A 13839-nucleotide genomic window follows, 5' to 3' on the forward strand; every position below is an offset into this window, starting at 1 on the left:
TTGTTGTTCAGTTGCTAAGTTATATCCAACTCTTTGTGACTCCATAAACTGTAGCTGGCCAGGCTCCTCTGTCCATGGAATTCTCCAGGCAAGAGTACTGAAGTCAGTTGCCATTTCCTCCTCCAGGGGATCTTCCCAACCTAGGGATCAAAACCTGAGTCTCCTGCATTGGCAGGTGAATTCTTTACCACTCAGCCACTGGGGAAGCTCCAAGGATGCTGGAATGGGTAGTTATTCCCTTCTCCAGGGGATCTTCCCAACCCAAGGATCAAACCCAGGTCTCTTACATTGCAGGCAGATTCTTTACTGTCTGAGCCACCAGGGAATACCAAGAATACTGGAGTTGGGTTGCTATTTCCATCTCCAGGGGAACTTTCTAATTCAGGGATCAAACCCGCATTTCCTGCCTTGGCAGGTGAATTCTTCACCCTGAGTCACCAAGGAAGCCCCTATAACAATGAATTATAGTGCCTGGTATGCTGCGGTTCATGGGGTCACAAAGAGTTGGACACGACTGAGCGACTGAACTGAACTGAACTGATAGTACAAATCAGCCTGGTGAAAATCACAAAGTATCACTTCTTACTAATCCTTCCATCAGCAATAGATTGAGGTTATTTTTCACTCTTTGTTTCTTTTAAGAAATGTTAGAGTGTACATGGGATTAATCAAAGTGTATTTAGTTAATATACAGTAAAATATCTAATCAGGAGACACATTAAGTTGATACTAAAGTGGTATATGTCCTTAAGGGTTCCATGTCAGTGTTCTTGCTGAATTCACAATTGTTTCAGGGATGCAATGTGTCTAAACAGTGGTTGGATTTTTGCTGTTAGTTGACAGTGTAACCATGGCCACAATTAGTTTGATACCAATGTGGTTATTGTATAACTACTTTAGATTATAATTTAACTTTGGTGATGTAAGGACTATTTCTTCCAGTTTTAGTACTTTCCATTGAACTAAGAGTCTAGAAAGGAGAAAAGTGTTTTCAAATGTGTGCCTTTTACATTTTACATCAGGTGGCTAGGCCATAGAGAGATATGATCTTGAGTCAGTTGTTAGAAAACAGATAAAATAGGAAATGTAAGATTTTGTTCTTTAATAAGACTGGACAGATTATTTCACCATAATGGCAACATCTGCCAGGGAAATTAAAATAAAATTTCCTCCCTACGGAGATTCTGCCTGCTCGAGCTAAAGCTGTGTATATACAGGGAATGCCAGGAAATTCTGACATATTGTTGGAGCAAACACTTCAAAAATATCTTGTGTTTTTTCTGTTATAGCAACTTCACTGTGTGGTGGTTGGAAGTGAAAATGCCAAGCGATATTTTGAAGCAGTTCAAGGATCAAAAGAGCATCAAGGAGAACTTTTTGGAGTCTATAATCTCTTCAAACTGAGATCCCAAGGGTCTTGTCTTACAAGGGACATCCTGGAGGTGTGAAATTTTTCTTTGATCTTTTCAGTATTTTCAGTATGGTTTTCTACCTCAAGAAAATTGCTGGTACCTTTTCAGAGAAATTTTTGGTTTTCTTCATAAATAAGTCCTATATTTAGAATTTCTACTTTTAGAGAAATTTGAAATGACTTATTATACCTCTAATCTAAGATTTTCCCCATGCATAGTTAAATTCAGATACATATACAAGATAGTATGACCTTCCAAGGCCATTTTCAGACTGGTAAAGAGAAATTTATCATTTGGAAAACAGCTGTTGAAGTCAGGAACTAAAAAAATAGACTTTCCTAAGTAAACAAAAATATAAAATGTGTTTTGATTAAAAGTTACCAAATACTCCCTGAGATGCGCTCTCATGTCTTGTGGGGACTTTCTTTTTCTGTTCCCAATAAAAATTACACACCAGTATTTCAAACTCTCCCAGTTGTGTTCATCCTCAGGATACAGATGTTTCTTATTCTTAGCAGGATATTTATATCCTTTAAAAAAACTTTTAAATTCTTTAATATACTAGAATACTAAGAATATTAGCCTATTTTTTAGTTAACATTGATATGAGTATCATGCAATCTTGGACTGTCGTTTTTTTTCAATCCCTTCATCATAAAGCTGAGGAAACTGAGTCTTGAAAAACTTAAGGATATTTCCCTTAACTTCCAGGACTTTGTAGTAAAACCTTAATGTACTTCATTTATTTAATAGTACCATAAAAACTGTTCAAGGAGCAATTAGTCTCTGTCCTTAAAGAATTTAGACCATGTTTATGGGATATGGAAGAGAACATTTATATAATGTACATGTAACATTGGTAAGCATATGTTAAGTAAGTTCAGTAGTGGTTCATATGTGATCACCAATGGATGGAGGAGAAGAAGATATATATTATTTGTATGTCGTGAATATTACAGCTGTTATACAATGTCTGATGTATACTGCTGAGTTTTATTTTATAGTAAGTATTCGATTCTGAATTGAGTGGCTCATTTAAGGTTCCCCTTTTTCTTGTTTTTTATATGCTGGTTCTTTCATGGACTTGTATTTTCCCATTCCTCTTCTCTAATCATTAACCTTTTCTGTCCTTCAGGCCCCCCTCAGATCGTACCTCCATCACAGAGTACTGCGCAACATACTAATGTATATTCAGGTTTCTAATTTGGGATCATTATCTGTAAAATATATTAGTATTATATTACTTTTCCTGTTTTCTGTTGTTCAGTCGCTAAGTCCTGCCTGGCTCTGCAACTCCATGGACTGCAGCATGCCAGGCTTCCCTGTCCTTCACTCAGTTCAGATCACTCACTCAGTCATGTCTGACTCTTTGCGACCCCATGGACTTCAGCATGTCCAGGCCTCCCTGTCTATCACCAACTCACAGAGTTTACTCAGACTCATGCCCATTGAGTCAGTGATGCCATCCAACCATCTCATCCTCTGTCGTCCCTTTCTCCTCCCGCCTTCAGTCTTTCCCAGCATCAGGATCTTTTCCAATGAGTCAGTTCTTCATATTAGGTGACCAAAGTATTAGAGTTTCAGCTTCAGCATCAGTCCTTCCAATGAATATTCACAACTAATTTCCTTTAGGATAGACTGGTTGGATCTCTTTGCTGTCCAAGGGACTCTCAAGAGTCTTCTCCAACACCACAGTTCAAAAGCATCAATTCTTCGGCGCTCAGCTTTCTTTATAGTCCAACTCTCACATCCATACATGACTACTGGAAAAACCATAGCCTTGACTAGACGGACCTTTGTTGGCAAAATAATGTCTCTGCTTTTTAATATGCTGTCTAGGTTGGTCATAAGTTTTCTTCCAAGGAGCAAGCATCTTTTAATTTCATGGCTGCAGTCACCATCTACAGTGATTTTGGAGCCTCCCAAAATAAAGGCTCTCGCTGTTTCCACTGTTTCCCCATCTGTTTGCCATGAAATGATGGGACTAGATGCCATGATCTTGGTTTTCTGAATGTTGAGTTTTAAGCCAACTGTTTCACTCTCCTCTTTCACTTTCATCAAGAGGCTCTTTAGTTCTTCTTCACTTTCTGCCATAATGGTGATGTCATCTGCATATCTGAGGTTATTAATACTCATTATTGAGGATATTGATATTGCCAGGTTATTCTCCTGGCGATCTTGGTTCCAGCTTGTGCTTCTTCCAGCCCAGCATTTCTCATGATGTACTCTGCCTATAAATTAAATAAACAAGGTGACAAAATACAGCTTTGTCATACTCCTTTCCCAATTTGGAACCAGTCCATTGTTCCATGTCCAGTTCTAACTGTTGCTTCTTGACCTGCATACAGATTTCTCAAGAGGCAGGTCAGGTGGTCTGGTATTCCCATCTCTTTGAGAATTTTCCACAGTTTATTGTGATCCACACAGGCAAAGGCTTTGGCATTGTCAATAAAACAGAAGTAGATGTTTTTCTGGTACTTTCTTGCTTTTCTGATGATCCATTGGATTTTCGCAATTTGATCTCTGGTTCCTCTGCCTTTTCTAAAACCAGCTTGAATATCTGGAAGTTCACAGTTCATATACTGTTGAAGCCTGGCTTGGAGAATTTTAAGCATTACTTTGCTAGCATGTGAGATGAGTGCAGTTATGTGGTAGTTTGAGCATTCTTTGGCATTGCCTTCCTTTGGGATTGGAATGAAAACTGACCTCTTCCATACTGTGGCCACTGCTGAGTTTTCCAAATTTGCTGACATATTGAGTGCAGCACTTTCACAGCATCATCTTTTACTAGCCTTCGTTTATCTTTTACTATCCTTCACTATCTCCTGGAATTTGCTCATATCATGTCCATTGAGTTGGTCGTGCCATCTCATCCTCTGCCGTCCCCTTCTCCTCTTGCCCTCAGTCTTTCCCCGCAGCAGGGTCTTTTCCAGTGAGTTGGCTCTTCATGTCAGATGGACAGAGTATTGGAGATTCAGCTTCAGCATCAGTCCTTCCAGTGAATGTTCAGGGTTGATTTCCTTTAGCTTTGACTGATTGGATCTCCTTGCTGTCCAAGGAACTCTCAAGAGTCTTTTCCAGCACTACAGTTATAAAACATCAATTCTTTGTGCTCAGCCTTCCTGTTTTCTGCCATATATCAAATTGTTTTGTTCTCTGTTTTTAGTCAGAATAGCCACTGTTCCTCTGTTTAAAAAGTGTTATGTAAGACATTGCATTTGACAGGTTATTAGACAGAAAGTTCTCTTATTCTCTGGTTGTCCTCAATATATGTTGTTTTTCCTCCAAGATTGTTTATTAATGACAGGACCCTCCATAATCTTATATTTTGTTTATGGCAGAATATGCTTAACTTCTCGCTAGGAACATCATTGGCATTCAATTATTAAACTAAATTTTGAATTAAAATTGCTCATTTCTTATCAGTCAGAATTTAGTAGATTCATGTTGTGCTTTTGGCCAAATTATGTTTTAAAATATTATTGGTCCAAGCCCTATATAAGGGAAGCATTTTTCATAAAGTAAAAGAAGTGTTTTACTTCCTGTGATACATTTTTAATTTTTCAAGGTTGTAGAAAAATCCCTTTAAAAATTTTTAAGATATAGAAATTTGAATTTATAGAGTGCTTTTAATATGATTTCTGGGCATTTTAGTTCTATTTTACATTGACTTTTTTTTAATGGTTTCCCTTTAGAATATATATATTGAGAACTAATTTCACAAATATTGAGTATGTGCTAAATGTCCAGTATTATACATCATAGAGCTAGGCATACAGAAATTAATAAAATAGATTAAAAGTCCTACCTACAAAAATTTACATTCTATTTGGGAGAAACAAATAATAAAGAGAAAAAATAACTGAATTTAGTATATCATGATGACAGATTCTAAAGATAAATATAGAGCAAGTAGAAGATGAATAAATTCTAGAGATCTAATACACAGCATAGTGAGTATTGTCAACAATACTATGTTATATACCCCAAAACTGCCTAAGGACCAGATCTTAAGTGTTCTCACCACATAAAAGAAATGATAATTGTATGATACATTAGAGGTGTTAGCTAAAGCTATGATGATAATCATATTACAGTATATGTGCATGTGTGCTCAGTCATGTCTGACTTTGTGGCTCAGTCGACTGTAGCCCATCAGGCTCCTTTGTCCCTGGGTTGCCGTTTCCTACTCCAGGGGATCTTCCTGACCCAAGGATCAAACCCATGTCTCTTGCGTTTCCTGCGTTGCTAGGCAAATTCTTTACCACTGAGCCACTTGAAAAGCCCCCCATTACAATATATAAACATATGAAATTAATACTTTGTAGACCTTAAATGTACATGCTGTAATATGTAAAGTATATCTCAAAAAAAAAAAAAAAAAATAGAGCCAGGAAACAAAATGGGGAGACTGTAAAGGAAAGAGCATTACAATTTTATATGGAGTAGCCAAGGAAGCATGCACTGTGAGATTGCAATTGACTCTTTGAAGAGACAAGGAAGAAGTGTTTTGGACAGAAAAACAATGCAAAGACCCTCAGAGAGGAGCATGCTCAGCATGATTTCAAAATGGCAAGGAAGCCAAAGTGGCCAGAGTGTAGTAAACAAGAGAGCCAAAGATGGGGCCAGTGAGATGATAGGAAGCCAGATCCTGCAGGAACTTTGGCTTTGACTTTGAGTGAGAACAAAAGCAATTGGAGTTCTGAATAGCAGAATGAATAGTGTAATCTATACTGTTTATTCTAAAGATTAAGAATTAGACTATAGAAGTACAAGAGCAGAAGCAAGAGCCCGGTAGGGAGATACTGCAACAATCTAGCCAAGAGTTGGTGGTTTGGGCCAGAGGATAGTGGTCTGTACCCTGAGGCAGTGACAGGATCTGCTGATGGAGTAGATATAAGGTATGTAGAAAAAGCAATTAAGGATGACTCTATACAGTCAGCAAAAACAAGACTGGGAGCTGACTGTGGCTCAGATCATGAACTCCTTATTGCCAAATTCAGACTTCAATTGAAGAAAGTGGGGAAAACCACTAGACCATTCAGGTATGACCTAAATCAAATCCCTTATGATTAGACAGTGGAACTGAGAAATAGATTTAAGGGACTAGATCTGATAGAGTGCCTGGTGAACTATGGACTGAGGTTCGTGACATTGTACAGGAGACAGGGATCAAGACCATCCCCAAGGAAAAGAAATGCAAAAAAGCAAAATGGCTGTCTGAGGAGGCCTTACAAATAGCTGTGAAAAGAAGTGAAAAGCAAAGGAGAAAAGGAAAGAAATAAGCATCTGAATGCAGAGTTCCAAAGAATAGCAGGAAGAGATAAGAAAGCCTTCCTCAGCGATCAATGCAAAGAAACAGAGGAAAACAACAGAATGGGAAAGACTAGAGATTCTTCAAAAAACTAGAGATACCAAGGGAACATTTCATGCAAAGGTGGGCTCAATAAAGGACAGAAATGGTATGGACCTTACAGAAGCAGAAGATATTAAGAAGAGGTGGCAAGAATACACAGAAGAACTGTACAAAAAAGAGCTTCACGACCCAGATAATCACGATGGTGTGATCACTCACCTAGAGTCAAACATCCTGGAATGTGAAGTCAAGTGGGCCTTAGAGAGCATCACTGTGAACAAAGCTAGTGGAGGTGATGGAATCCCAGCTGAGCTATTTCAAATCCTGAAAGATGATGTTGTGAAAGTGCTGCACTCAATATGCCAGCAAATTTGGAAAACTCAGCAGTGGCCACAGGACTGGAAAAAGTCAGTTTTCATTCCAATCCCAAAGAAAGGCAATGCCAAAGAATGCCCAGACTACCACACAATTGCACTCATCTCACACACTAGTAAAGTAATGCTCAAAATTCTCCAAGCCAGGCTTCAGCAATATGTGAACCGTGCACTTACAAATGTTCAAGCTGGTTTTAGAAAAGGCAGAGGAACCAGAGATCAAATTGCCAACATCTGCTGGATCATCCAAAAAGCAAGAGAGTTCCAGGAAAACATCTATTTCTGCTTTATTGAGTATGCCAAAGCCTTTGGACTGTGTGGATCACAATAAACTGTGGAAAATTCTGAAAGAGGGAATACCAGACCACCTGACCTGCCTCTTGAGAAGCCTATATGCAGGTCAGGAAGCAACAGTTAGAACTGGACATGGAACAACAGACTGGTTCCAAATAGGAAAAGGAGTCTGTCAAGGCTGTATATTGTCACCATGCTTATTTAACTTATATGCAGAGTACATCATGAGAATCGTGGGGCTGGAAGAAGCACAAGCTGGAATCAAGATTGCCAGGAGAAATATCAATAACCTCAGATATGCAGATGACACCACCCTTATGGCAGAAAGTGAAGAAGAACTAAAAAGCCTCTTGATGAAAGTGAAAGAGGAGAGTGAAAAAGTTGGCTTAAAGCTCAACATTCAGAAAATGAAGATCATGGCATCTGGTCCTATCACTTCATGGCAGATAAATGGGGAAACATTAGAAACAGTGTCAGACTTTATTTTTGGGGGCTCCAAAATCACTGCAGATGGTGACTGCAGCCATGAAATTAAAAGACACTTACTCCTTGGAAGGAAAGTTATGACCAACCTAGATAGCATGTTGAAAAGCAGAGACATTACTTTGCCAATAAAGGCCCATCTAGTCAAGGCTGTGGTTTTTCCAGTGGTCATGTATGGATGTGAGAGTTGGACTGTGAAGAAAGCTGAGCGTGGAAGAATTGATGCTTTTGAACTGTGGTGTTGGAGAAGACTCTTGAGAGTCCCTTGGACTGCAAGGAGATCCAACCAGTCCATCCTTTTAAAGGAGATCAGTCCTGGGTGTTCATTGGAAGGACTGATGCTAAAGCTGAAACTCCAGTACTTTGGCCACCTCATGCGAAGAGTTGACTCATTTGAAAAGACCCTGATGCTGGGTGGGATTGGGGGCAGGAGGAGAAGGGGACAACAGAGGATGAGATGGCTGGATGGCATCACCGACTCGATGCACATGAGTTTGGGTGAACTCCGGGAGTTGGTGATGGACAGGGAGGCCTGGCGTGCTGCGATTCATGGGGTTGCAAAGAGTCGGACACGACTGAGCGACTGAACTGAACTGAACCAGCGTAGTTATGGGCTTCCCGTGTGGCCCTGGTGCTAAAGAATCCGCCTGTCAATTTAGTAGATGCCAAGAGATGCAGGTTCGATCCCTGGGTCAGGAAGATCACCTGGAGGAGGGCATGGCAGTCCACTCCAGTATTCTTGGCTGCAGAAGCTCTTGGACAGAGAAGCCTGGTGGGCTACGGCTCCTAGGGTCCCAAAGAGTCGGACATGACTGAAGTGACTTAAAACGCATGCACACCAGGGTGTTTGGACTGAGCAACAGAAGACTGGAGTTGCCATATACCTGTCACTGAGGGGTTCTGACAGCTTGAAGAATTCTGGTGCTGCCAGTTACACCTATTATATTTGACTTCTGTTGAAGAGAAAAAAAGGAGTACTAGGAAGGAGGTGCCTCACTCCCTTAACGTGATAGCCTCTGGGCATTGGTAGAAAAGATCTTATTCAGGAGCTCTTTATCATTCTTTTAAATTCACTGGGGGAGATTTCTCACTTGTTGCCCTGGGTACCAGGTAACTGGAACCATATCTTTGGTATATTATGAACACTCGTGTATTCATAAATTGGTTATTTGTAACTCTGGTAATGATAATGTTATTTCCCCTTGTCTATCAACAGATAGACTTGACAAGAGAAATCAATGTATTTCCTTTTGAAGAAGAATTTAGTATTCTAGAATCTAGGCCATTAAATATCTCTGCTAAATGATATACCAAAAGCTGTAAAAGCATACTTTTCCTAAAAGATGTAGCTAGCCTCTTAAAATATTAAGATTTTTTTAGTTTTATATAAGATGGACATTTTCATTTTCATATCTGCTTCACTGAAGAAATCAATATACATATTTTAATGAATACGAAATATAAGCACACTAGCAACATAAGCTAAAATATCAAGTTCCCAATACCCAGTATTTTCTATGATAATGTATCCTTAGAGTTATTGCAATGTTATATAATATTTATATTATATAAATATTATATTACATACCAAGTTATATAGTTATCATATAGACATGGTTATTATGGGCTATCACTACTGGGTAAATTTTTAACATTTTTTTCACTCTCCCTCCCTACTAGGGCTTTTAGTAGAGTTCGCTGAAAAATGGTATTAATTTTCTATCTGAAAAAGTAAGCTTATGATAAGAATGAGTTTTTTATGGGCCCGGCAGATTTCCACAGCGCCTCTATATTATCTAAGAATTATGAGCATTTTAAAATATATATAATATGAATTCCTTAATTAGCAAATTGAAAAATAGCATTTGAGAGTTAAAGCAAGCTGTACTCAGTTTACTTATTTATTTGTTTTTTTGCCACCCCATGTGGTTTGAGGGATCTTAGTTTCCCAGACAGGGATTGAACCCAGGCCCACAGCAGTGAAATTGCAGAGTCATAACCACTAAGAAAGTGAAAGTGAAAGAAAGTGAAAGTTGCTTAGTCATGTCAGACTCTCTGTGAACCCATGGACTGTAACCCACTCCTCTCTCCATGGAATTCTTCAGGCAAGAATACTGGAGTGGGTAGCCGTTCCCTCCTCCACTGAACTGCCAGGGAATTCCCTATGTTCAGTTTTCCTAATTCTTAAGTTTTATCATGCCATTGCTGTTGTTTATCTGGTTGTTTCTACTTTATATATTTTATACAGTGATTTGCATTTTTTGTAGAGAGAAGGCAAGGTGGAAGCTGGGATCATGACAGCTACAACGTGGTTGAAAGAGGAACCTCCAGTACACAAACTAGAAACAGTAAGCAATTTTTGAATCTAGAGCTCCTGGGAAACATATACATGATGATTTTAACTTCCTTTTCTTTTTCCTTCATTTTTCAATGTGTAAAGAAAATGGATTTTTTAAAAAGTCAGGGACACAAAGTCAGAGGACTGTCAGTAAAATTAATAATTTAGGCTAATATTTCACATCATTAAAAAAATTCAGGAGCAATCTTCAGGTGTTTACATCCAAACTGGAATTTTAACTATACCAAACTATAAATTTAGAAATAAATGCACTGTGTAGGTGACCAGTCTGACATAAGCAACAAATGGAAAAATCGCAATCAGTATGTATTTAATATTATTAAATCCATACATCAGACTCATTCTCTGACTCAAGCAGATATTTGAGTCCTTTGTCTTGTGACAGGTTTAGTAGTTTGTCATCGCACATTCTACAAAAATTTATGTTGTCATCATAAAGCCTTTTTAAAAGTAAAGAATATGTGTATAATTTTAATTGCTGTTGCTATTTTTGTCTTTTTTTTTTAAGAATTTAACTCTAAATTTATAGTAGCCCAAAGATATAATGGGCTATATGATAACTATATGTTTTGATATAATATACATATGATGCAGCCATGTATTATATAACTATGATAACTATATGCAGTGATAACTATTAATTTGTAACTCCCCTATAAATTTATATCACCCATTATGTGGTGAATATTTTTTAAATTTATAAAAATACATGAATATCAAATGTTGGCAGAAATATTACCAGATTACCGGATAATACTTTCCCCAAATCTTTCACTAATAAAGCCTCAGTTTTCAGAAACTGAAGAATATATTTAGCTCTAATTGATGTGAAAAAAATAAATATTAGGCTTAAATTTGTAATAAATTTTACTTCAAAATAGCTTCAATATTTTATTTATTTATGGTGGTCAAGATCCTGTCCAATCTTATTTTTAATGAACTAGAAATATTTTCTAGTTGGGAATTCTTTAACTCCTGCAAATTTGTTTTGTTTTTAAAGCATGGTTGAAAGTATCAGCTGGACTGCAGTAAGCAACAGGTCATGTGCTTTTCACTTTGAGGCCAGATTCAATCTCTGCATCTTAGAAGCTAACAGTTCTGCTCTGTGTTTTCCTTGTGAATAATTTGATCACTTTATATTCTAGTTTTAACTTTTATTTATTCGGAAAGTTATTCAACTTGAAAAGAGTATACTAGACTGTAATATTAAATCCTTTATATTTGTTTACCACATGTTTTAGAAAAAACCAAGTGATATACTTGTATATAAATTATCTGCCCAAATTTAATTCCCTTCCGATGTAATAGATTTGATATCATTTATTTGACATTTTCTAATGTTTCTGTCATTGCCTCTTCTGTAGGCTAGGGAGCCTGACTGTCGGGAACACAGAGGTCCAGAACAGCTAGCAGAAGCAGCATGTGATCTCTGCAGTGATTTTAGTGAGGATGAAACAGCAAGCAACTCAGTAACAAAGACTGTGAAAAACAAAGCATCTGACTCAAGTAGAGCTTCAGTTTCTCCTGGGCAGTTTAGCTTACTCCAGTGTGGTTTCTCTAAATTGTTTGAGACAAAATGTGAAACAGTTGAGGATGGTGATGAAAATATTGCCTCTGACAATGAAAGTTCGGATGAGCAGCCCACATGCTTTTCAACAGAAGCCAAAAATGCTGGTTGTCAGAAGAGTCAAGACTCTCTTGGTACTTTGAAACATCAGAAATTAGCTAATGTCCTAAATCCAAATGGAAAATGTGTTTTTGAGAAAAGTGAGAAAATTTTAAAAGAGAATATTCCTTCTGAGTCTGATGATGAGAAAAACTTTAAAAACACAGTTGACCACCATCACATTTTACAGAATGTCACAGAATCAGAAGATAGTGATATCATCTTTCCCACACAGTATACAACTCAGAGATTCCTTAAGAAGAATATAAGGTTTAAGCCACCTGTGGATGGATCTGAAGATTCTGAATCAGAAAATCCTGTAAATATAAAAAATAATGGTGATGATACAAAGACCAATGTCAGAGGAAATGGGCTAATTTCAAAACAATTAAATCTTGAGATTGAGACCCTGAAATCTAATACAAAAAGAAAAGGTGGTAGTGATATTAGTGATGAATCTGATGACATTGAAGTTTTCTGCAAGTCAAGAGTAAGAAAGCAAAGAGCTACTAGTTCTCTGAGGTTTAAGAGAAAAAAGGAAAATAAAAGGGAACTTTACACTTTTCCAAAAACAATGAAGAAAGCAAACCAACAGTGTGCAACAGATGAAGATTGTAACTCTCAGACTATTGATGATTTTTCATCCTCAGATGATAATTTATCTGTTGGCCACATCAGTTTCTCTAAACAGAACCATAGACCAAAAACTATAAAAGATAAAATCAGTGTCTCTTCAAAATTAACTAACCATAAAAGAAATAGCACTTTCATACCAAGAAAACCAATGAAATTTTCAAATGAGAGCATTGTCAATCAAAATCGGATATGTGAATCAATGGATAAATTTTTAGGTAACTGCAAATCCATTCTGAAAACTTTTCTTTACATATTTGTTGTATGCAATCAAATAGCTCTTAAGGGATGCTTGAATTAGTTTGAATTAACTCTGTGATCGAGATGCTATATTGAGATACAAATGAGGAAGTGGGTAGTGGCAGGATAAAGGGAAGACCTAGATCAGGATAGAGAAGTTGGTCATGTATACCAGAACCCCTTCTATGTAGCCCATCTGAATCACTATAAACTAATTATTTTAACTTTTTTGCATTTTTATGGTTTTATCAAATACACGTGTACACATTTGATACGATGTATAACCCTTAACATTAAAGTTTAGTCTCATTAAAAATTTTTGTATAGTTTATAAGATTTTTCCTCCATCCCTTTCAATTCTTTACAGTTTATATGATTTTTTTCTTTTTTTTTTTCCCTCTTTGTATGATTTTTTTGTTGAAGAAACCAGGCCAGTTATTTTCTGCAGTTTGCATCTTGCTGATTATGTGCTGTTGGTGCAGGTGAACATATTCCTCAACCCTCTGTTTCCTGAAACTGAGCAGTTGGCTTCTGACACCGTATCAAATTCAGGTTCAGTCCCTTTGGCAAGACAAAAGTTCAGTTCAGTCTCTCAGTCGTGTCCAACTCTTTGTGACCCCATGAACTGCAGCACGCCAGGCCTCCACCAACTCTTGGAGCCCACCCAAACCCATGCCCATTGAGTCGGTGATGCCATCCAACCATCTCATCCTCTGTCATCCCCTTCTCCTCCTGTCCTCAGTCCTTCCCAGCATCAGGGTCTTTTCAAATGAGTCAGCTCTTCGCATCAGGTGGCCAAAGTACTGGAGTTTCAGCTTCAACATCAGTCCCTCCAATGAACACTCAGGACTGATCTCCTTTAGGATGGACTGGTTGGATCTCCTTGTAGTCCAAGGGACTCTCAAGTCTTCTCCAACACCATAGTTCAAAAGCATCAATTCTTCGGTGCTCACCTTTCTTTATAGTCCAACTCTCACATCCATAATGACTACTGGAAAAACCATAGCCTTGACTAGACGGAC

The 13839-nt window shown here is 37.8% G+C and overlaps 1 protein-coding gene across 3 annotated transcripts in view; it reads left to right on the plus strand.

Annotated features, from left to right (window-relative positions):
- ERCC6L2 (ERCC excision repair 6 like 2) overlaps positions 1 to 13839 on the plus strand; it is a 155015-nt gene that overhangs the window by 101878 nt on the left and 39298 nt on the right. For all 3 annotated transcript variants that reach the window (XM_005210398.5, XM_059889007.1, NM_001082606.2), the window contains 3 exon segments: positions 1290 to 1442; positions 10187 to 10267; positions 11643 to 12795. In XM_005210398.5, the coding sequence (XP_005210455.2) occupies positions 1290 to 1442; positions 10187 to 10267; positions 11643 to 12795 (1387 nt within the window).

This window comes from Bos taurus, chromosome 8 (assembly GCF_002263795.3).
Source record: "Bos taurus isolate L1 Dominette 01449 registration number 42190680 breed Hereford chromosome 8, ARS-UCD2.0, whole genome shotgun sequence".
Lineage (NCBI taxonomy): Eukaryota > Metazoa > Chordata > Mammalia > Artiodactyla > Bovidae > Bos > Bos taurus.